At 39.8% G+C, this 25,105-nt stretch overlaps 1 protein-coding gene across 15 annotated transcripts in view; it reads left to right on the top strand.

Moving 5' to 3' along the window:
* Positions 1–10,730: 10,730 nt before the first annotated feature.
* Positions 10,731–25,105, top strand: part of THOC2 (THO complex subunit 2) — a 116,109-nt gene continuing 101,734 nt past the window's right edge. For all 15 annotated transcript variants that reach the window (XM_078064429.1, XM_078064434.1, XM_078064438.1 and 12 more), the window contains exon 1: positions 10,731–10,832. In XM_078064429.1, the coding sequence (XP_077920555.1) occupies positions 10,762–10,832 (71 nt within the window). In that variant the 5' untranslated portion in view covers positions 10,731–10,761. The remainder of the gene's footprint in view (positions 10,833–25,105) is intronic.

Here is a 25,105-nt window from a genome sequence, read left to right on the forward strand (position 1 = left end):
GCTAGGGCTAACTGCTTCTGATGACCGTAGAGAGCTTATACAGAAAAGAGGACAAATGGAAAGCCTTGAATGCACAACACAGATCAGAGTGGAAAATCGAAGAGCCTCACTGTCACCATTCAAGTAGTCTTTATTCTCCTGGAACTGTCGGATGGATATGCCTGACAGTCATGCCCAGGGACTGATCATAAACGTTGCAGAGGTGCAGCACTGATTAAAGGTATGGCCTTGTTAGAGCTCTGAGGTTAACTGATGGGCTCTTCTGGGGAAAGAATAGGACCCTAACACAGTGAGTGGAAATATTTGGGCATAAACTGATGAAGCTGAGAAAAATTTAGGCTCCACGTTTCCCTGAACCTTCCTTGCCAGGAGAAGGAGTCATATGTCTTTTCTCTAATGGTACCAGCCTTCCTCTGCATAAAAACCTTTTGGTGACTTCCACGGGGGTGTTTGCCTCACAGGAAATACTGAGTCTCCTCAAGACTAACCCCCCACAACAGTTCAATGTCTCCACTCCCATAAGAATCGTTGGATTTCAGTGTAGCCTATATGCCCTACTGCCCAAGGAGAAGGGCATGTGGCAGGGGACCTATGATGTGCAGTCTGCTCAGTGCCTACCACTAACTCTACTCGCACAAAGACTGCAGTAGGGTTTCCTGGGTTGTGGGATTTTCAGTTTTAAAAATGTGACAGTCCCAGGAAAATTTGTATCAGTCAGTCCCCCTATTGGGAGGACACTCTTCACTAAAGCATTAAGAAATATATTAGGTGTTATACGCAACTAATGAATCATGGAACACAACATCAAAAACTAATGATGTACTATATGCTGGCTAATTGAATTTAATTAAAAAAAGAAATACATTGGTGAGGGGAGCACCAGTATGATTGAAAAGCTCTATGGAAAAGCCTCCATAGGCCAGAGATGATAGTGGGAGATGCTTCAGTGGAATTGGACACCCTGATTTCAAAAGGACTAATGGAGTCCTAAAGGGTAGAGTCTAGGGGATGGTGCTTAACTGTCAGAACTAATGTGGATGCAACTGACATAAAGCACAAGGATAGAGTGTTTTGACCTCCGTCTGTTGCAGGGGGTGATTGTTTATGGAATTTCCTAGGAATGAAATAGATGTGATATAGAGAAATAGAAAAATTCTAGGTCTGGTGGACAAAAATTTTGCAGACTCTTGAACTCTTACTCTGTTCCCAGATCTACTAAGCCAGTTCACAGGTCTGGAGGTCCTTGATTTTTTTTTTTTTTTTTTTTTTTTTTTGAGCTCCTTGATTAAGGGGGAGGCCAGATCTCTTTGAGAAAGGACCTTACTGCAATGCTATCACAGATGTATACTGCAAATCTTCTTTCAAATGTTCCTCAGACTGAGACCTATGGTCATTTACTAGGAGGCCATGACCAGGGTAAAGAAAATATCCAGAACCTTCTGAGGGTTATAAGATTCCAGCTCTGAATTGATGCTAATTATTGGACAGTGTGCCACTGTGGTTCATTTCCAGAGTGGGGACTTAGGGAGTCAGGTGATAAATTATGTCTTGGTCTGAGTTCATTTCAGTGGGAACTTGGACCCATCTTGGCCGAATCACCACACATTATTTTTCTGACTCATGATCCATGGAGGGAGGGCTCTCATTATAGGAAAGGTCAAGTAGTATCCCCTGGAACTGTACCCCTCTCCCCTTTCACCTCTACTGCCAATAAAGTAAACCAAAGCAACACCAAATTCCTGGGGCAACTGAAGAGATAAGAGCCACCACCAAAGACTTGAACAATGAAATCGTGATGACTCCAACCACATGCCCCTATATAACTTGCCTGTTCAGCCTGTGGGTAAAGGCATATAAGTTTTGGAGAATGCTTTTGAATTATTGTTCATTTAATCAGGTTGTGACACCAATCACAACTGTGTTTCTTAATGTGGTATCTTTATTGGAGTAAATCAACCCAGCCTCTGGCACCTATTGACCTAGCAACGATCATCAGCAGAGATAATCAGAAATAGTTTGCACTTGCTCTCTTACCTCAGGGCTATCTCAAACTACGCTGTTTTCTGTTATAATCTAGTCCAGAAGGAACTTGTCTTTTTATTCCACAGGCATAATGCTGATCCATGACACTGATGGCATTATGCTAATAACAACTCTGAGGAGCAGGAAGAATCAAGTATACTAGATGCCTCATGACCAGAGGATGGGAGATAAGCCCTGTGAAAGTTCAGGAGCCTGCTACATGGATGACATTTCTAGGGGTCCAGTGATCTGGGGAATGTCAGAATATCTCTTCTGAAGTAAGAGATAAGTTGTTTTTCCTTGCACTGCCCACCACAAAGAAAGAAACCAATACTTGGTGGACCTCTCTGGATTTAGGAGGCAACATATACCGTATTTGGGTATGCTGCTCTAACCCATTTACTGAGTAACCTGTAAGGCTGCCAGTTTTGAGTGGGATCTGAAGCAAGAAAAGCATCAGCAATAAATCTGAGTCTGTAGTACATGTTCAGTGAAGCCTCAATAGAAGCCTCATAGCACAGACTCTTAGGGTGTTGAAGTAAGGCCAGACTTTCCTTAATTGACAATTATTTTCCATTTGAAAGGCAATGCCTCTATTGCTTCCAGGTTCTGATAGTGACTGAATTACTGACCATGAGACACCAGGAGACTATGTGACTTGAATGGGCCATTAGGAAATGGGTATTATCTAATCCACTCAATCATCAAATGGCCATGTGCAGCAGCATTCTATTGTTAAATGGAAACTGTGAATGAAATCAGATCTGAGAAAATTGGGAAAGTAAAAGTGAAGTGAATGAGGAACTAGCTCAGACTCACAGGGTACTTGCTCCTACTATATCACTGCCTCTCCATCAGCCCCTACACATGGCCTCAAGGACAGTTCTCTATAATCATTGAACAGAGCAAGAAAACGTAGGCCTATGGCTTTATAGATGGGTCTGCATGGTAGGCTGGCACCTGGCAGAAGTAGGTCCAGGTGGCTGACAGCTCCACTCAGGGATGGCCCCTAAAGACAGAGGTAAAGGAAAATCCTGCCAAGTAGTACATCTAATTGTAGAAGGAGAAATGGCCTAATATACTGATGTAGACTGATTCAGGGGCAGAGGCTAACATGTTGGCTGGATGGTGAAGAATGTGGAAAGAACAAGATAGGAATTTGGTGATAAGGAGGCCTAGGAAAAAGATATATGCATAGGCCTCTTAGAATGGGCCAGAAGTGTGAAGATATTTGTGTTCCATATACTTGCGTCTAGAGGACACCCACTGTGGAAGAGGCTGTCAGTAATCAGGTGGATAATATAATTTATTCTGTTGATGTTAGCCTCTTTAGCCACTCTAGTGCTTGCTCAGTAGACCCATATACAAAATGGCTGTGGCAGCTGGGATGGGGTGTATGTATGGGATCTTTGCTCACTGAAGCTGATTTGTCTATTACTACTTTGAATTGGCAATCTGCTTATCAGCAGAGACCAAACGCTGAGGCACCAATATGGCACCATTCCTTGGGGGCGACCAGGTAGTCATCTGGTGGCAGATTGGTTATACTGAACTCCCTTCCGTCACGGAGGAGGCACTGACTGTCTTCACAGGAATAGATACATATTCTGAATATGGATTTGCTTTTCATGCCTGCAAAGCTTCTGCCAGCACCACCATGTGGACTCACAGAATGCCTGATTCATCACCATGGTATTCCACCCAACATTGCTTCCAACAAAGGAACTCAGTTTAGTGTGAGGGAAGTGTGGCGATGGGCTTGTCCCCATGGAATTCATTGGTCTTATCCCATGTCTCATCACCCAGAAACAACTGGCTTGATAGAATGATGACATTTCCTGCCAAAGGCTCAGTTATGGCACCATAACCTGCAATTTTGGGGTACTGTCCTACAGAACCTAGTAGATACTTTAAACCAGGGGCCCATATATCATATCATCTCCCTTGTAGCCAGAATGTATGGGTCCAGGATTCCAGAGGCAGAGGTGGGACTGACCCCTCTCCCTGAAGAAATATTTGCTTCCCATCCCTACATCTTGGACTCAGTGGGTTAAGAGGTTCTAATGCCCAAGGGAGAAATGCTTCCACCAGGGAACATGTCAGGATTCTGATGTTTTGGAAACTGACACTGCCCTCTGGCCATTTTGTGTTCTTCATGCTGTTTAACTAACAGGCAGACAAGGGGGCACTGTACAGACCAGGGTGGTCTATCCTGATCACCAAAGGCAGATTAGGCTGCTCCTATGCAATGGAAGCAAGGAGAACTATCTCTAGAACCCAGGGGCTTCACTGGGGTGCCTCTTATCACTCCCTTGTTCAATAGTACTGGTCAATGAAAACTGGTAACCCAGTCAAGGTAATATTATAAGGATTCAGATCCCCTGTGGGGATGAAGGTTTATGTCACTCCACCAGGGAATGTATTCCGTCCTACTGAGATGCTGACAGAGGGCAAGGGAAGCATGGAGTGGGTGGAAGAAAAATTGAAGCTATGATTATCAACTTAGGGCCTGCTTCTACTTACAGAAGCAGGGACTATAGCAACTATGTTTTTTTTTTTAATTTTTAAAAAGATTTTATTTATTTATTTACTTGAGAGAGAGAGAGAGAGTGCGCATGTAGGGGGAAGGGCAGAGGAAGAGGGAGAGAGAGATTCTCAAGCAGGTTCCACTCCCAGCATGGAGCCCTATGCAGGGCTTGATCCCATAACCCTGAGATCATGACCTGAGCCGAAATCAAGAGTCAGATACCTAACCGACTGAGCCACCCAGGCACCCCTATGGCAACTATGTTTTATGCTTAGAGCGGCCTTTCCCTTCTACTTTGTATGAAAAGCACTGTTGGTGGTTAATATTTTAGATTTCATATGAGCGTATGAATGAATTGACATCCCCCTGCAATGATAGAGTAGCTGATGGGTATTTGTACACTTTGTTTGAGGTCATGGGGATTTCATCTGGATGAGGGGCAAGAGTGGTGTGGAGGGGCAAAAGGAATGGTCAGTGCTGGGAATTCTCTGTTTTTCCTTTCAAGGTTCGCTTTACATCCTTCTCCACCCAGCTCTTTTCCCTGACCCACATTAACTTTGGCCCATTTGGCCCCCCCTGCATTATGGCTCTGAGTAGCCATCAGCCAATGGGAGGTATCAGCAACAGGAGATCAGATGGTGGAAGGAGAGAAAGGTCAGGAAATTTATTTCCCACATTCCCTCCCTGCAGGGATGTGAGTTGGCAGTGATTCTTCTATAGAAGGCCACAGTTCCTGTTGAATGTTCCTTTCCTTATTATTTTATTTTATTTTTCCTTATTGCCTTAGTTTTTGGTAACCATTCCCTCTCCTTGCCCCTTCAGGCTTACAATTACTGACATCTTCCAGTGTTGCTAGCCCTGAGGTGCTTCACCATCCATTGTTGATTTCCCTTAATTCTGCCCACCCACATCCTTGTGCATGGTTCCTTCATTAAACTGTCTTTAGGCGTCCCTTGCTGGCTCAGTCCACGGAGTACGTGACTCTTGATCTCCGGGTTGTAAGTTTGACTCCCACATTGGGTGTAGAGATTACTTAAAAATAAAATCTTGGGGCACCTGGGTGGCTCAGTCGTTAAGCGTCTGCCTTCGGCTCAGGTCATGATCCTGGGGTCCTGGGATCGAGCCCCACATCAGGCTCCCTGCTCAGTGGGAAGCCTGCTTCTCCCTCTCCCACTCCCCCTGCTTGTGTTTCCTTTCTTGCTGTGTCTCTCTCTGTCAAAGAAATAAATAAAATCTAAAAAAAATAAATAAAATCTTTAAAAAAATGAACTGTCTTTAATTATCCATTTTGAGTATGTCATCTGTTTCCTGTCATGAACCCAACTGATACAATTCCTAATATTTGTTTATATATACCTTCTCCCATTTTTGTAATCAGTCTTTCCAGAGAGGTTTATCAGTCTTATTAGACTTTTCAACCAACCAGTTTGGGTTTTATTGATCTTTTGTATTAGACATTTCTTTTTATTAATATTTGTTATTTTGAAGTGTTCTTATTTCTGCTTTCTCATTTACTCTGTTATGTTTTTGTAGCTTCTTAAATCAGATGCTTAGGTTTTTAATTTCCAGCCTTGCTTCTTTATTTTTTTTTAATATTTTATTTATTTATTTGAGAGAGAGAGAGAGTGTGAGCATAAGCAAGGGGAACGCAGGCAGAGGGAGAGGGAGAGGGAGATGCAGGCTCCCCACTGAGCAGGGAGAGCCTGATGCGGGGCTCGATCCCAGGACTCTGGGTTCATGACCTGAGCCGAAGGCCGATGCTTAACCGACTGAGCCACCCAGGAGCCCCAGCCTTACTTCTTTAATCATACAAAGGTTTCACAATATAAATTTCTTTCTAAATACCACTTGGGCTGCAACCCATAATTTTTAAATTAGTTTTCTTTTTTCTTAAGTAGGCTCTATGCCCAAGGTGGGGCTTGAGCTCACAACCCCAAGATTAAGAGTCACTTCCTCTACCGACTGACACAGCCATGTGCCCCTATTAGTTTTGACATGTAATATTTTCATTATTGTTCTGTTCTAAGTATTTTCTAATTTTTAGTATGACTTTTTCTCTTTGACATGTGATTTCAAAGTATGTTTTAAAATTTCCAAACATAGATGTTTTCTTTATCTTCTTGTTACTGATTTCCACTTTAATTGCAGTGTGGTCAGAAAATGTGAACTGTTTGAGACTGAGTCTTTGAAATTTGTTGACATTTTTTTTTAACCTAGCATATGATTAACTTTCATGAATGTTTCATGTGTTGGACCACTACTAGATGACATATTGCTTTTGTATGAATTAGGAAAATGTGCTCTTTCTTCCAGATGGATGTAACACCACACCCGAGCATGTGGTTTGGCAAGTGGAGCATGGGATGGATTTTGACCCCCACTTGTCCCCTTGGCTAGGTGCTTTTGATCAGTGAACAATCTGTACGTGGTGACTCTTTCATGTGTTCTTGCAGAGAATGTTTATTTTCCAGTTGCTAGGTACAGTGTTCTTTGTATATCTACTAGAACAAGCTTGTTCATTTGATGTTCAAATTTTCTACATCTTTACTGATTTTTTGTCTGCTTCATCTATGAATTTATGAGAGAGATGAACTAAAAACTCACTGTGGTGGTGGATTTGTCTATTTCTCCTTATATCTCTGTTAATTTTTGTTTCACATAGTCAAAGCAGTTGAATACAAAGTTAGTATTATTACATTTTTCTGTTGAATTGAAATTTTTATCAGTATATTGTAACCTTCTTTATTTTTTAAAAATTATTTTTAAAAGATTTTATTTTTAAGTAATGTCTACACCCAGCATGGGCTTGAACCTACAACCCCAAGATCAAGAGTTCCATGCTCTACCAACTGAGCCAGTCAGGCACCTTTTGTAACCTTCTTTAAATCTAGTAATTATTTTTCCCTTGAAATTTGTTTTGTGTGATATTAATCTAGCTATAACAGCTTATATTTTGTTGATCATACTATTTGCCTATGTATTTTTTCCATCATTTTTACTTTCAGACTTACTGTGTATGTGTGTTTTGGGGATATCTCTTAAAAATAGCTAGACTTCTTTATTTTATTTATTTATTTTTTTTAAAGATTTTATTTATTTATTTGACAGAGACACAGCGAGAGAAGGAACACAAGCAGGGGGAGTGGGAGAGGGAGAAGCAGGCTTCCCGCGGAGCAGGGAGCCCGATGCAGGGCTCGATCCCAGGACCCTGGGATCATGACCTGAGCCTAAGGCAAACGCTTAACGACTGAGCCACCCAGGCGCCCCTAGACTTCTTTAAATCCAGACTGATAATCTTTACTTTTAACTGGAGCATTTGGTTCATTTACATTTTATGCAATTATTGATGTATTTAAGTTTAAATCTACCATCTTCCTCTATTCTCTTTGTCCCACTTTTCCAAAAAGTTTTTCCTCCTTTCTTGCCTTTTTTGGATTGGTGGTTGATTTTTTCCTCTTTCTCTCTTTTAATTTTCCACCTTTTGGTAGTTTGGAAGAGATATAATATGCTTTTATGTTAGTGGTTATCCTAGAAATTTTAATATGTATATTCAACATAATTAAGTCTTTAGTTAATAGAAATCCATTACCAATACTCAGCATTCTAGGGCACAATTCCACAAAGAGTACAGTTTTTGCATTCATTCTTTGATTATTTTATTTATTTTGTCTTGTTTTGCTTGACCTTACAGTGACCTAAAATTAAACTATCACTCCATGCATCAGACTGTCAACATTGAAACTACCCAATCCCTAGCCTTCACCACAGACCTCAGTCCCTGCCTAGTCCATTGGTACTCCGGAGCCAGTGAGATCACCAGGGAACAGTACTCTTAGCTGCTGAGATAGTACCAGACTCTGATAGCAAAGAACAGGCAAGCCAACAGCAAAGATGCAAAAGATGTGATAGCTTTGCAATCTTATAGAGCAAAAAGCCAATTAGCTCTGAGGAATTCCTAAAGGAGTCATCATAACATGTAAAAATAGTTCTGCAGGCTCTGGAAGAAGGGAAAATCAAAGCTTTGAAGGGCATCACTGCAGTCAGGTCATACCACATTTGTAGCATACTGAGTAGTATGCATACTGCTCACAGTTCAGTGTTTGGAAGGAGAAATCACTCAAAGTGGCAAGGTAAACCACAATACAGCAGAATATTGTCAGTGGCTCTCAACAGGGGGTTATTTTGCACTGTAGGAGACATTTTGCAATGTCTGGAGAGACTGTTGTAACAACTGGTGTGTGTGTGTGGGGGGGTTCTACAATACACAGGATCCTCCCTGTCCTCTGCAAAGAATTATCTGGACTCAAATGTGGATAGTGCCTGATGCTATGGGTTATACAGTGAAGTATAGATAAGCAGCAGGATAGTGTTTCTTGTATCACAGAAGCCATCCTGTAATAATGATTTCACATTTCTTTAAGGGAGGATGATGGTACAGCAAGGATTCACTATACCTTTTTGTTGACACTTGAAAAATCCATAATAATGAAAAATGAAAAGATCAGCAGGCACTCATTTCTCTGAACCTCCTTGAAATGACAAAGGGTTTTTATGAGCAGATGTCACTAAAACTAAACGGTGTGTATTTTCTAATTAGTGGCTTTAGGATTTCAAAATCAGACAGGACATTAGGAGACTAGATATAGCTGATGAAAAACAATCATGAACAATGTGGTATTTCCCCAGGGCTTATTATGAATACAGCCTATCCCTCCAACAGCTTTTCAATGCAAATGAACCTGGTGCATTTGGTGAAAATTGCCAAATTTAGAAGATACTAGTTCTAAAGTTCATACCTTAATATATGTGTGGTAGGATTTCTTTCTTTGGTTTACCTCTATTTTCTAAAATTTCTGCCAAACACTTATTTTTAAAACTTTTTTTGTTTTGAAAAGTTGCACAAATAGAACAGAGAATCCTTGCATGTCCTTCACTTAGACTCCTAAAATGTTAATATTTTACATTTGCTTAATCATCCAAGGGTTTTCTTCTGAGATATTTTAGAGTAAGTTGCAACATAATGCCCCATTATCTCTGAATACTCCAGCGAGTATTGTCTTAAACAAAGACTTTCACATTAATCATACTACAAGTATAAAAATCAAGAAATTTACATTGATAAAGTATTATTAATCTATAGATATTCAGATTTTGTCAGTTGTCCCAGTAATACCCTTTTTAGCAAAAGAAAAATGTTCTTTTTCTGGCTGGGGATCAGTTGTCATGTCTGTTTCTATTAATCTGGAGGATTAGTGACTTTGATGATTTTGAAGAGTGCAAGCCAGTAATTTTGTAGACTGTCCCTCTATGGGTTTGTTTGATGTTCCCTTATGATTAAATTCAGGTTATGCGAATTTTGGCGTCATGAATGCTACAAAATTGGTTAGTGTTTTTCTTAGCACCTTATCAGGAGGCACAGAATGCCCATTTCTGGGCGTGCTGATTTTCATCACAATTAGGACGGTATCTGCCATGTTTTCCCACTGTAGTTTTTATTTCGCCTTTGAAATCGTAGTATCTTGGTCGGGAGATACTTTGAAACTCTGTAATGTAAACAAGTTGTTTCTTATGGTAATTGCGCCCCCTAGTTTTGTCTAAGGTTACAGAGGCAGAGGCTGATTACAGTAGGGTGTCAGCACTGGTGGCGGCAAGTGTTTCCAAGGGTCAATTTCTGCTTGTATCCCTTGTATTAGCATGTCTAGCACATAGTAAATGGCTGCTTCTTTCCTGATTAATTTCTTTTATCTCAGCAGTTAGTAGGGTGTATTGTAATTGATCTGCTTATGTTTGTCTTTCCCACAGACTGTGAGCTCGTTGAGGGTAGGCACAATGGCTTATAGCTTCTCTGTCCCCTGTCTAGCACATACTAGGGGCTTGAAAAATACATGTTTGAATTAGTGGCCTGGAGTAGATACTACGGAAGAAGATAAGGGCTATGAGTCGGCCTGGGGATGGCATTTTTCCTGTTCTAAAGGGAAGCTAGGGCAAGGGTTGTGGAGGGCGCGGTCGGCGCACTCACTCTGCAAAGGAACCCATGGGTCTCAGCCACCGAGTTAGAGGCAAGGCCTCGGGTTTCCGCGGGTGGGGAGGAAAGTGGGGCGGGAAATCGAAAACCGAACTCGCAGCTCCCGGCATTCCCCGTAGGCGGTGCTCCCCTTTGACCCCTCGCTCGCGTGCTACACATCCGGGCCTCTGCTACTAGTGAGGGGAAGATGGCGGCCGCAACTGTGGTGGTTCCCGTAGAGTGGATAAAGAACTGGGAGAAATCAGGGAGAGGCGAATTGTGAGTGTCCGGGCTGGAGGCGGGCGCATGGCCGGGCCGGGCCCGGGCGTCAGCCGTGCTCTCCCATGTGGGGAGAGGTTGTGGGGGGAAGATGTGCCCCCTCCCCCATCCGGGCGGCGGGTGTGGATGGTTGGCTAGGAGTTTCGAACTCGGGGAGGAGAGGTGCTGGTAACCGTCGCCGACCTCCTTCCTTCTCTGGCTTCTCTGAAATCTCTGTTGCCCGCCGTAGGCTGTGTTCCTTTAGTCTCTTAGCAGAACTCCCGTTTCGCCCCTGCGGGTCCCCGCGCTCCCGCTCCGTCTCTTTTTGTCCCCCTCTTCGCTTGAGCTCACTTGGCTCCTTTCTTTTTACGGGGCCGCGCCGGGGGGTTTCGGACTTCCCATCTCTCTGTCCCATTTCTTCACTCTGCGCCCGTTCGACTCTGCAGTTTGGAGCCCGACGCCTCCTTTGCCTGAAGTCCGAGGAGGGCGAACCGTCCCGACTCCCTCCCCTCCTCTCCGCCCGCCGCCGCCGCGGTGCCCGGGGCGTCGCGAAGAGCCCCGCTTGGTACCTCTCTTCCTCCCGGGGAGCGGTCCTTTCGGATTGTCCCGGCCTCGCGCGGCGCCACTGGCCGTGGGAGAAGTGTAGCTGGGATTGCCGCTTTCCCCGAAGACCTACCGGCATTTCTTTGCTCCGTTTTTTCACTTTAGAGCCATTTCGGGTTTGATTCAACTTTCGTCATTAAATGTTTCCTAAACCCCATTTTGTCCTGGGACTGCAACTAATTTTGGCAACTCTCCAAGGTTCTCGAGTACCTGGAATAACGCGTTTCCTTTAGTCATAAAACTTGTTTTTTTCCCCCCGGTAATACAGAAAACAGTATTTTGCCATACCCGCGGTTTCCTCGCCCAGAATTTCAGTTCGCGCTCTCTCGGAAAGAAAGAAATCGTTTAAGGAGTAAAACCCCAGATTCAAAAACAAATAACTTATTTCTCATTTCTTTCTCTGAATCGCTTTATTAGCTAAAGCTCAACATTGTATGAGATTAACTCTCCTTAGCCATTTTTGCGGTTGTCTCCCCCCCTACCCCCCAGTCAGTTTAGGTTGCTGGTGCAAAAGATAACGAATCTTTGCAACTTCGTTACTTCGAACGAAACCAGGGGAATGCGTTGCCCGATCTTGCGCGTGTAATATTGCCAGCCTGTATGGCCTCCTCCCCCCCCCCCCCCCCGCGCGCACTCGCACTGCTTTACGAAGTCTTAACTGTGTGAGCTCTAGAATTGTAATTTCCTGGGTAAGCGGCGGTCTTAGCCACTTAACTAGCTGAGTGACCTTGGGTAAGTTCCTTAACCACTTTGACCGTTTCCCCTTGAGTAAATTGGGATTAATAAGTACTCTACTCAAAGGATTGTTGTGAAGACTAAATAATGCCTGTAAAGCACTTGGCTTATAGTAAGTGCTCAAGTGATAGCTATTAAAAGTAATATTATTCCAATCTTTAGATATTTAAACTTCTCTGGACAGCTCTTGCTCTTAAAGTCCGTACCACCCAGGTTAGCAATTAATTGGTCTTTGACTCTTTCTCCTGCGTACTCTTGTACTCTAACGAATTGAGAGACCCTTGAAGAGTGGCGACTATGTTTCATATTTATTTTGGTTCAACCCTTCCGCCCCCCCTCCCCCGCTCCCACCCCATCTCCCTCTCCCCCTAGATTTTCTAGCATATGCTTAGAGTGAGTGCTTATTGGTTTATTAAATGAGAAGTCTATTCGATAAACATTCATTTTTAACTGTTAGGAACATTTTCCAGATCCTTGTACATGCTATTTAACAAATAGCTATTAAGTTCCTTGTGTGCAGGGAAGGCAGGATGGGAGGTTACCTAACCAAACCATCATTTTCATCTATATTAGATTAGGATAACCTCCCCAAACTGATAAATCAGTTCATTGTTTTGTTTACCTACTTAGTTATTTAGGGCCTGTCATCTTCAGTAGATTGCTCAGCTTCCTCCTTCCAGCTGTTTTTGACAGTTTTATTATTATTACTTTCACCTTAGAATGAGTGGTATTAGGGCTAGGAGGTGAAATTCTGCTTGACTTCTTACCCGCAGTGGTTGGAGAAAAATAGTGATGTAGGAGGTTGAAGTACCTCGTCAAAATGAGATTTTGGATTCACTTTATGTATATTTGCATGATCCATGCTACCCGTATTGTTCCTGAAGAGCTTTTTCAAAACTGTTGTTAGGGCTTATTTGTATGTAGTTATTCCATGGCTTGAGGAATGTAGTTTGAATTACCGTAGATCCAAATCAGTGTAGTCAGTTTTATAATTATATTCTGTTATATGAAGAGAGCATAAGGTGTTAATTGTATGACATAACAAAATGTTTTAAATAGGCAAACACATCACCATCCAGTACTTAGGTTTCATTTATTTGACCTCTTTCCCCTCTTTCGAAACTTTGTTGCATATAGTCTAACTTCAGAGTTCTTGTATCTAGCATTTTCATTTTATTAGAATGAATGGTCTTGTAAATATATTACCAAAAATCCTTTCCTTTCTCTGAAAACAGAGCCTCTTAATTATAAGCCAGCAACTAGAAATGTTAAAAACGAAGGTAATGTGCCAACAAATTATTAGTGAATCCATTTATAGATTTGGCTTTTAGAATATGACCAATATTTAAAATAATATCTTGTGTGGGTTTTTAGTTTTTAACGAGATAAATTAGCAGATGAGATTTAACTTGACTGAAAATTATCTTTTAAAGAAAAATGCATGAAGTATTTCATGAGGTTTTTAGTTCATTTCTTGTCGGTCACTTCTTACCAGTATATTTGGGGAGTTGTAGTCAACTTCAGCCACATAGTGTTAAAGCAACACATGAGATGTATGGGGCATTTAGTAAATTTCAGAGAGGGCAGTTTCTTAATTAAGATTTTCAGTAAGTTGAAAAGCAACTGTATTAAGATGGAAAGTCTTGGCTTTGAAGAATAAGCTTTGTTAGGTAATTATAGGGAAAAGAAAAAACTTTATTTTGCTTGTCTAAGTGGTCAGTCACATACCTAGCTAACCTGTTGTTTCCAGAGATACTGATTATGTTTTTAATGATAAATTATAGAACTCTTAAGGTGATCTTTACCCACAGATACCAAAAGGACAAAGGAGGACTACCAAAACATAATTATTAAGGGTCTTTTCTAGTAACATTTAGATCTATTCTTAAAAGTTTCACATCTAAATGCAAACTTATGAATTCTGCCACATATGAAAGATAAGGATTTAATCACTTCAATTTTGGAATTAGAGTTTTAGTTTCTTGACAACTTCATATAAGCATAGGACTTGCCATGATTATGCTAATAAACTTGCATGTGCTGGTAGATCCAGTGGTGAATTTTGTTTTTAGTAGAAATCATTAACACAGTGAACTCAACATTTCTTTGTGTCACAAGCAACCTTAATGGAGGGTTTATGTTTCAAGGTCTTAATCTGAAGATGTTAGCCTCATGTCCATACTTGGTCTAATTTTGAAATACCTATATTTGTTGAATATTATCTATTTGTTCCAAGAACTTAATTATATAAAAAATTTACATATCAATTAGAAATTTTTGTTAGATCTCACCTTATTAATTATTGGTCGTTATAATAAGCTTTTAAAATTTAATTGCCAGATGTTTTGATTGCCGTTCTTTTTCTTTTGCTGCTGCTAAATGATTTTACATCTTCCAGAACTTAGCTGAGTGCATTTGGACGTTCATTAAATGTCTGACCTGAATTTTTTGGAGGGAGGTAGGAGGAAGGAGTTTATAGCAAATAATCATTCAAAGAGATTTGTCTTGGTAGTTGAGTCTTTTTTTTTTCTTCAAAAGATGCTCTAAATTCAGCTGAAGTTTTATCTGAAGCCTTTTCTTCATATTTTAGTTTTCATTGGCATTCATTTTCTCATTTTGACCTGTATTCACAAATTAAGAATAAATCTTGGTCCTTTTTCCTGGTAAGAGAAATACATTTTTCAAAAAAATGTTGTATCACTATCAGGAGATTTTCTAGGCTATTGCTTTCTTTGTTAGAAAAATTAAATTATTTTCCAGTGCTTAAATATTAAGGTAGAAAGAGCGCTATTAATGTACTTGTGTGCAGGAACCTTTGTTCTTTTTTAAACATTTCCTGTTCCCTTTCCTCCTCATAAAGTGAATATTTTCATTTTCATAAATGCATGTTTCAAGATAAAACTGCATGCCCAATATTTCATTTTTGTGTTATATTTCTGTTCTGATAATGATAGTAGAGGTAGTACTTTGCTTCACCAAATTTAGCCTTTTTTGTTGTTTTGCTTTTAAGAATTAATTGAAGGACAGATTGACATCAGTGTTTCATATGTGAAGCCAACTTTGAGATGGTGACCATAATCAAGTAGCTCAGGCTTGTGCTGTTTCCTTTTTTACTGGAAAATGGGTTCAAGTAAGGTGGAAAGCTAAATACTCAAGAACTATTCACAAAATACCTCATGAGTCCTTGGAGGAATTTAAGACATTCAGTTTAAGTTTCACAGGTCTTTGACAGAATGTAGATTCTGTCTTTGTTCTCAGGGACCTGAGACAGCATCTCCTCCATAATAGCACCAAATTGTTTTAAAAGTGGAAAAACTGGCAAACTCAATTATTTGGAGGTTATGAGAGGAATAAAATAATCACTTAGACTGAGGCAGAATATTTGATTATTTTTTAAGCCACGTTAAAATGGGCAACTGCTGGAGGTAGTTTTGTTTTTTTTTCTTCCTTTATAATTTAGGATAGAGTACTAAAACTGTTTAACGGGTGTGGTAAGACATGCAGTATTCAAAAACAGAATTGTGGTTTTTTTTTTTTTTTTTTTTTTTAAGATTTTATTTATTTGACAGAGAGCACAAGCCGGGGGAGCGGCAGAGGGAGAGGGAGAAGCAATGTGATGAGGGGCTTGATGTGGGCCTAATCCCAGGACCCTGGGATCATGACCTGAGCTGAAGGTAGACGCTTATCGGACTGAGGCACCCAGAATTGTTTTTTTAAGGATACTTTATGATTGATCTTCTGTTAGTGAATTACTTAGGGAGAAGAGCATGGACAAATCTACTGATTGGGGAAACATTCTTAGCAATTGGTTTAGTTTCCTCCTACAACTAGAGAAGAACTGTTTTATACTAGGGAAATAAAAGTATCTTATGCAGGTGAATTGCCTTATCGTAATAAACCATCAGTGATTCCTTACACAATTTGAGCAAATCTTTGAGATGCTAATTAATAGTTCATGATGACATTATCACCTACATTCTAATGAGTATTTTTGTGGCCTTGTGACTGACAAGATGGAATTATGTTTCAATTATTTCTTGAAATTATGTAACAATGGCTGTACCATTAGATTAGGTGGGATGAGGTGGGAACACTGACATTCCCTCCTCCCCACTGGAAGGATTATTGTGAAAGACATGCTTTAAACTTATTAAAACAAACAGAAAATGAAGCTACTGAAAATGTAAACAAGCATATAATGTTCACCATAAGGAATATTTGACCTTGCTTTTTAGTAGTCTGGATACAAAGGGAAAGATGAGTTACTTGATTCCATTCCATTCTTCTGTCAAAAACCAGTGTTTCCTACTACTACTTTCTAAAGGGAATTGAACCTTTGGGGACAGTGAGAACCACAAGGAATTGTTTTAATACTTTATAACAAATATTGAAGTGATCTTGATATACTTTTTTTTTTTTAAGATTTTACTTATTTATATGAGCGAGAGAGAGAGAGAGAGAGAGAACCAGCGAGAATGAGAGAGCCCAAGGAGGGGGAGCTGCAGAGGGAGAGGGAGAAGCAGGCTCCCTGAGGCCCAACACAGGGCTGGATCCCAGGACCCCGGGATCACGACCTGAGCCAAAGGCAGACACCTAAATGACAGAGCCACCCAGGTGCCCCAACTTTCTTATATATTTACTCTTAACAGAAAAGAGCTACATGGTAGACATTTTTAGGTTACATTTTCTGATGCTAGTCTGAAGCAGATTTTTCTGTGTTGCTTGTTGGAAGGAAGATTGATTTTGTTTTATATTTCAGATAAGCTTGTGGTAGGTTTAACATTTTGAGAAATTAAAAGCTTTACTACTGTTCTCAGCACATTGGAAAGCCTGTCTAGTTCTTCAGGGAAGTAGTTGAAAGTATTTGGGGTCAAACTTAAATCAGTTTATTTTACCATTTATAATGTACTCTCTGAAAATTTCTTTTTGTTTTTTAATAGGAGTTGGTTAAGAAACTAATAACTAAATGAAAATTTCAAACTATGCAGATTTAATTAGTCTCCATTGGCAAGGCCTTTTTATTCTTTGACTTTGAAGATAATTTTGTGAGACCTACGTGTGAATTGTTGATCAAGAAAAGTTTACTTTATTGACTTTAAACAACCTTACTCTGCTCATCATGATGATGGAGTATTGAAATAATCAAAAGACAGAGTGGTGAGCTGCAATAGCATAGATAATCTGCAAAGTAGATAATCTCTCTGTGGGTGATTGTAATGTGGCATAGTTCACTTTAGGTGTGATATAGAGTGATATTCTAGAAGTCTTAAAAATTATTTGTTTTGACTGCGGAAAAAGGATTGCTAGACATAAAAGTAAAAAACACGCATTCATTGGTTTTCTTTTTTGTTAGAGCCTTGTGCAACTTGTAATAAGAATATTTCTTTTTGTAAATTGTGCAATTAAAACAATGCAGAAAATTGCATAAAACTTAAATGTAGAGCTTAAAGAATCAGTGTAATATGCACATCCATGTAACTCACACCCAGGTCAAGACAACCGCCTTCCAGATTGCACACTTTTTACCTCTCCGTGGTAACCATTATCCTGACATTTATGGTTTTCTCTTCCTTGTTTTTATTTACAGTTTTACTACCCTATAAGCTTAAGTTTGTTCTTGAATTTCCTATAAATGGAATCATAGAGGGTGTATTCTCTTGTATCTGGCTGCTTTTGCGCAACATTGTGTCTTGAGGATCCATCAGTACTTTTGCAAGTATTTGCCTTCTTTGATTTTCATAGTTACAAGATGCTCCATTGCATAACTCTACCGTAATTTTGTTTCTTGTGCTACTGATAAACAGTTTTGCTGTTTTGAAATTTCAACTGTTACCAACAGCGCCAATGAAACATTCTTATACAAGTATCTTGGTGTATATAAGCATGTGTTTTTGTGGGATATATACTGAAGTGTAGAAAATCGCTGGGTTCTAGATTGTGACTAACTTTAGCTCTCCTATAAACTGTGAAGCTATTTCAAAATACACTCCCAAAAGCAGGTGTATGGGAGTTCACCTTGCTTCACATCCTCGCTAACATTTAATATTGTCAGACTTTAAAGGTTTTATTTATTTGTCAGAGAGAGAGAGCACAAGCAGGGGGAGTGGCAGGCAGAGGGGGAAGCAGGCTCCCCGCTGAGCCTGATGTGGGACTCCATCCCAGGACTCTGGGATTATGACCTGAGCCAAAAACAGACGCTTAACGGACTGAGCCACCCAGGCATCCCTAATATTGTCAGACTTTAAATTTTTTGTCAATATTTGTGTAATGGTGTTATATTGGGGCTTATATTTTCATGGGCATCTTTTTTAATTTTAATTTTTTTTAAAGATTTTATTTATTTATTTGTCAGAGAGAGAGAGTGGGCGAGCAAAAGCGCACAAGCAGGGAGAGCGGCAGGCAGAGGGAGAAGGCAGGCCCCCCCGCTGAGTAAGGAGCCCGATGTGGGACTTGATCCCAGGACCTTGGGATCATGACCTGAGCCAAAGGCAGACACTTCACCGACTGAGCCACCCAGGTGTCCCCATGGGCATTTTTTTATATGTTATTGGCCGGTTGGATTTTTGATTTCTTGTGAAAGGCCTCTTTATATTTTTTCTTCCATTTTTCTATTGGATTGTTTGCATTTCTTTCATTGATTGATGGATTTTTAAATTTTTTTAGAAAGATTTTATTTCTTTATTCGTAAGAGACAGAGAGAGAGAGAAAGAGGGGGGGGCAGAGGGAGAAGCAGGCTCCCCGCTGAGCAGGGAGCCCGATGCGGGACTCGATCTGAGGACCCTGGGACCATGACCTGAGCCGAAGGCAGACGCTTAACCATCTGAGCCACCCAGGCACCCTCTTTCATTGATTTGGAGGGGTTCTTTGTAGAGTCTGTATTTGTGTCCTTTGTGAGTTATAGTGTATATGTGGCAGATATCTTTTACTCTTTGGCTTGCATTTCCATTCTTAAAATGGTGATTTTTGATGAACAGAAGTTATTTTAATGTCAAATTTATTGATCTTTTGCTTTATGATTAGTAGTTTTTTTGTGTTTAAGCAGTCTTTTCCCCATTCCAAGGCAAATGAACTTATCCTCCTATGATCTTCTGGAAACATATTATTTTGCTTTTCATTTTTAAGCCTTACCTAAATGGAGTTGATTTTTATATGTGCTATGAGTAGGGTTTGCAATATATTGTTGTGGATGATGTATATGAAGAAAATCCAGCCTCACACAGATAAATATTTGGCAAAAGGAGGAGAATTTTAATAGTCTTTTCAGGTAATTGTATATATTCTTCTTTGGTATCATGTCAAAATTTGTCAGGTGGTTGTTTCTTAATGGTTTGTTGCAATGCCAAATCCAAAACCACATCAGTGAACTCTTTGTACTATGTTAAAATGCATTTGTCTTTTATTTGAAATCTTTTACCCATGCATTATTTTGCAACATCATGCATTGGTCATTTGGAAAATACTGGTTCCCTGAATGATGCAGCTCTTCCAAATATTGACACAGTACATTGTATTAAATTAAAAAAACCCCACATTCTTTAGTATCATCACTGAACTAATCAGGAAAGTTTTTATGAATTGGGAATTAGTCAAGTCCATGGTGGCAGCTGTAAGTTTTTCACTATTTGGATTTTTGTTTGAAACCTCACATTTTGCCATTGGCATCACATACTCTCAGTTGTTTTCCTTGAAGTGACTGGCTCAGTTGGTTCATTTTTGAGAAAACGCCTGCCAAAGACCCAAGTCTGAATAACCATTGTTTGTCAGTTGTTCTTTCAAGTAAAAATGGCATTTTATGAAAAAGCAGCTAGCTTAGCTCACAATTTAAACAGTTGCTTAAGTGATTTTCCTGGAGACAACTACAGTATTTTGGTGTGTGGCAGAAATGCTTTATGTGTACCTTCCATTTTGTCACATAGAATATTAAAATACATGTTCTTAAAAAAAAAAAGGACGTGTTCTCAGGGCTCAGGATTTAATTAAATTAATATTTTTTTTACTACTTCATCAAGCACATTTTTTTTATTGTAGATAAAAACACATAACGAGATCAGCCTTACCAAATTTTTAAGTGAACAGTACCATATTGTTAAAGATAAGCACAATGTTGTACAATAGATCTCTGGATCTTTTTCGTCTTGTGTAACTGAAGTTTTATACCCATTGAATAGCAACTCCCCATTTCTCTTTTCCTCTAGTCCCTGGCAACCATTGAAATTACACTTTTTGCTTCTATGAATTTGACTCCCTTAGATATACCTCATATAAGCAGAACTGTGCAGTATTTATGCTTCTGTGATTGACTTATTTCACTTTGCATACTGTCCTCAAGGCTCATCTATGTTGTAGTATATGACAGGAATTCCTTCTTACAGCTGAAGGAATATTCAGTTGTATGTATATGCCACATTTTCTTTATACATTCATCTGTTGATGTGCATTTAGGTTGTTTCTACCTTTTGGCTATTGTGAATAATGCTGCAGTGAACATGGGAGTGCAAATAGCTCTTTGAAATCCTGATTTTAACTCTTGTGAATAAATACCCAGACGTGGGATTGCTGGATTGTAGTTCTATTTTTAATTTCTTGAGGAACTTCCATACTGCTACCCGTAGTTGCTGCACCATTTTACATTTCCACCAACAATTCACAAGGATTCTGGTTTCTCCTCCCCAGCACTTGTTATTTTCTTTTTTTTTTTTTTAAAGAATTAATTTTTGACAGCAGTTTTAGGTTAACCGAAAAATAGAGAAGAAGGTACAGAGATTTCCCATTTACCCCTTGCCCCCACACATGCATAGCTATCTTCTTTATTTTCAACATTCCCCACCAGAGTGGTACCTTTATTGTTACAGTTGGTGAATCTACGTTGACATATCACAATCACCCAAAGTTCATAGTTTACCTTTGACTTCATTCTTGGTGTTGTATATTCTGTGGGTTTGTATAAATGTGTACTGATATGTATCCTCTGTTATAGTATCAGAGTATTTCCCCTGCCCTAAGTATCCTCTGTGTTGTTTGTTCATCTCTCTGGCTACCTCCAACCCCTGGCAACCACTGATCTTTTCACTCTCTCCATAGTTTTGCCTTTTCCAAAATGTCATATAGTTGGGAATATATACTATATAGCTTTTTCAGATTGGTTTCTTTCACTTAGTAATATGCATTTAAGGTTCCCCCATCTTTTTTCATGGCTTGAATGCTCATTTCTGTTCAGTACTGAATAATAGCATAGTGTAGATGTATCATTTTATCCATTCACCTACTGAAGTACATCTTGGTTGCTTCCAGGTTTTGGCAATTATGAATAAAGCTGCTGTAAACATCTATGTGTAGGTTTTTGTGTGCACATAAGTTTTCACTTCTTTTGGGTAAATACCAAGGAGTGAGATTGCTGGATCATATGGGTAAATACCAAGGAGTGAGATTGCTGGATCATAAGGTTAGAGTATGTTTAGTTTTATAAGCCACCAAACTGTTCCAATGTGGCTGTACCATTTTTCATTTCCACCAGTAATGATTGAGAGTTCCTGTTGTGCCACATCCTTAATAGCATTCAGTATTGGCGGTTTTCCAGATTTTGGCAATTCTAATAGGTGTGTAGTGGTATCTTGTTTTAATTTGCATTTCCCTGATGACATATAATGTAAGGCATCTTTTCATATGCTTATTTTGCCATCTGTATATCTTTGGTGAAATGTCTGTTAAGGTCTTTTGCCCATTTTTAAATTGAAGTTTTTTTTTTTATTGAATTTTAAGAGTTCTTTGTATATTTTGGATAACTCCTTTATCAGGTGTTCTGTTTCTGTTTTTTTTTTATAATGGCCATCCTTACAGAAGTAATACCTGTGGTTTTGATTTACATTTCTCTTGATAAGTGATGTTGTACATCTTTTCATATAACTATTGGCCATTTGTATGTCTGCTTTGGAGAAATGTGTTCAAGTTCTTTGCCCATTTTTTAATTGGCTTGTTTTTTTGCTATTGAATTATAGATGTTCCTTATATATTTTGGATATTAACCCCTTATCAGGTATATGGTTTGCATATATTTTCTTCCATTCCATAGGTTGCCTTTTCATTCTGTTTCCTTTGCTGTGCATACAATTTTTAGCTTGATGTCCTACTTGTCTGTTTTTCCTTTTGTTGTCATAGCCAAGAAATCATTGCCAAGACTAATGTCATAAAGCTTTTCTCTTAGGAATGCCACAGTTTTGGATCTTAAGTTTATGTATTTAATCCATTTTGAGTTGGTTTTTGCATGATATAAGTGTCCAATTTCATTCTTTTGCATGTGATTATCCATAAATGCTTTTGAACTCCTCTGTTTATTTTTCAGTTCAGTTATTAGCTTTTTTTTTTTTTTTCTTTAAGTAGGCTCCATGCCCAATATGGGGTCAAACTCACGACTCTGAGATCAGGAGTTTCATGGTCTACTGACTGAGCCAGCCAGGGACCCCAGTTATTACATTCTTTAGCTCCAGAATTTGTTCGGTTCCTTTTAAATATTTTCTGTCCTTTTGTTGAAAATCTCATTTTATTGTTGCATTTTCCTGAGCTCATTGAGCATCTTTATGATGGTTATTTTAGATTCTTTGTCAGGTAACTCATGTATCTCTAATTCTTTAGGGTCAGTTTTTGGAGACCCATTTTGTTCCTCTTATTGAGCCGTCTTCCCTGTTTCTTCACGTTCTTTTTTTTTTTTTAAAGATTTTATTTATTCATTTTAGACACAGAGAGAGAGAGCATGAGCAGGGGAGAAGCAGAGGGAGAAGGAGAAGCAGGCTCCCCGCCGAGCCAGGAGCCCAATGTGGGGCTCGATCCCAGGACCCTGGGATCATGATCTGAGCTGAAGGCAGACGTCCAACCATCTGAGCCACCCAGGCGCCCCTCTTTACGTTCTTTTTAATTTTGTGTTTGTATGATTATATTTGCAAAAACACTCCTCTCTCCCAGTCTTTATGGACCTGCTTAGTACAGGGAAAAGCCTTTACCAATCAGCCTGGCTATAGATTCTGGGGGCTTCTCAAACCTTTTCTCTGGATGTGTCTTTTGGATTTATGTGTGTAGATTCCACATTAAAGGAATTTTCCAGTTTCTTTTTTTCAGAAGCTTGTACTCTTTTGTATCCTTTGGTGTCCATCTGTTGTACTCTGGGTCCTATGAAGTAGCAGCATACCACCCAGCTCTTTTTTGTTCTTGGTGGTCCCTAGGCAGCTAGAGTAGGTTGGATGCTGTCACTGCCCTAGGTCAGTCTAAACAGAAACTAGTCCTTCAGGCAGTCCCCCCAAAAGCTGGAATGTTGGATATTCTTTCTCCCCTGAGGGAGAGGTTGCTGAGCTGTATTGGTTTCTGTTTGTTGTAATATGGATTCTCTGAATCTGCAGCTTGCCACCCAGCTTTTTGTTGTGTTGTCAGCAGGCCTCAGGCACCTAGGGTATGCAAGGTCCTGTCTGTGCTCCAAGATGTTCAGGAAAGAAACTAATTCCTCAGGCAGCGCCTACCCCAAGTCAGAATGTTAGATATAAAGTCCAGTCTTCTCTTTCATCCTTAGGGGGAATTTGGGAGCTGGGAGGTTTTTTTCCTAATTGTGTGGTGCTGTGCCAGGAGGAAGGACTGTGGTGAAAGGGTGACATGAATTTTCCTGCTGGCTTTGATGCAGTTGGTTTAGTGCTCACCTGGTGTGCAGGAGCTTCTTAACCGGTTTCTGAATTTCTCATGATGGGAATTGGTATGTGTATTGTTGTTGAGTTGGTGTTTCTTTGGGAGGAAGGAAAACGTGGGACTTCCTGTTCTGCCATCTTGCTGATGCCACTCCCATCAAGTACCTTCTTAAGTGAAACTGGCTTTTGTTTTGTGAATGATCATGAAAAATAGTTTGGTGACATCTTACACGGGACTGGCTTTATTCTTTCCTTTGATTTCTTTCTTTTTTTTTTTTTTTAAAGGTTGATTTGAGAGAGAGCGAGCGAGCATGCACACGTGGGTTGGGGGAGAGGCAGAGGGGGAGAATCCCAAGCAGACTCTCCACTGACCAGAGAGTCCAATGTGGGGCTCAATCTCAGAACCCATGAGATCATGACCTGAGCCAAAATCAAGAGTCCGACGTGCAACCAACTGAACCACCCAGGTGTCCCTCTTTCCTTTGATTTCTTGGTCACGGAGAATCAATGAAGCAGTTTGGTGCAAGTGCCTTGATATGTGCTAAGGTGCCAGCAGTCTTTCCTTCCTTTTCTTTTGAACGGTTAGTGCAGGGGCGCCTGGGTGGCTCAGTTGGTTAAGCGTTGGACTCTCGATTTCGGCTCAGGTCATGATCTCTCAGGGTTGTGAGATCGAGCCCCATGTAGGGCTTCAAGCAGGGTGTGGAGCCTGCTGAGAATTCTCTCTCCTCCCTCTGCCCCTTCCCCCTCTAAGAAAAAAAAGAAATGAACTGTTAGTGTAAATGTTAATACTGCAAAAAAGGGAAATGAAGTCTTAGTATTATTATGAATATGGTTTTGACCTTGCAGAACTCTAGAAAGTGTCTTGGGGATCAGGGCTTCATGAACCACATTGTCAGAACTGCTACTTTACCAAATTATAACGGTTCCTTTCTGTTCCTATTTTTAAGTCTTTTTAAAAAAGTAGTGAATGGATGTTGAATTTTGTCAAATGTCTTTTATGCATCTGTTGAAGTCGTGTGATTTTTAAAAGTCAGTTTAATGTGGTGAATTAATTTGAACCAACTTCGTGTATTTGGGATAAACCCACATAAGTCTTGATGTATTTCAATATTTCCATTTATCTATATATTTAATACTGCACATGTTTAAATACCACAAGACACTATTATTGTTATCAGTTAATACTCTTTTAGAATCACCCATATACTTGCCACTTTTTCCTCATTTCTTGCTTCAACTCCAAAGTTCTCTCTGGAATAACTTTTATTCTGCCTAAAAATGTCCTTAAGTGTT

The sequence above is a fragment of the Halichoerus grypus genome, chromosome X (assembly GCF_964656455.1).
Source record: "Halichoerus grypus chromosome X, mHalGry1.hap1.1, whole genome shotgun sequence".
Taxonomy (NCBI): Eukaryota; Metazoa; Chordata; class Mammalia; order Carnivora; family Phocidae; genus Halichoerus; species Halichoerus grypus.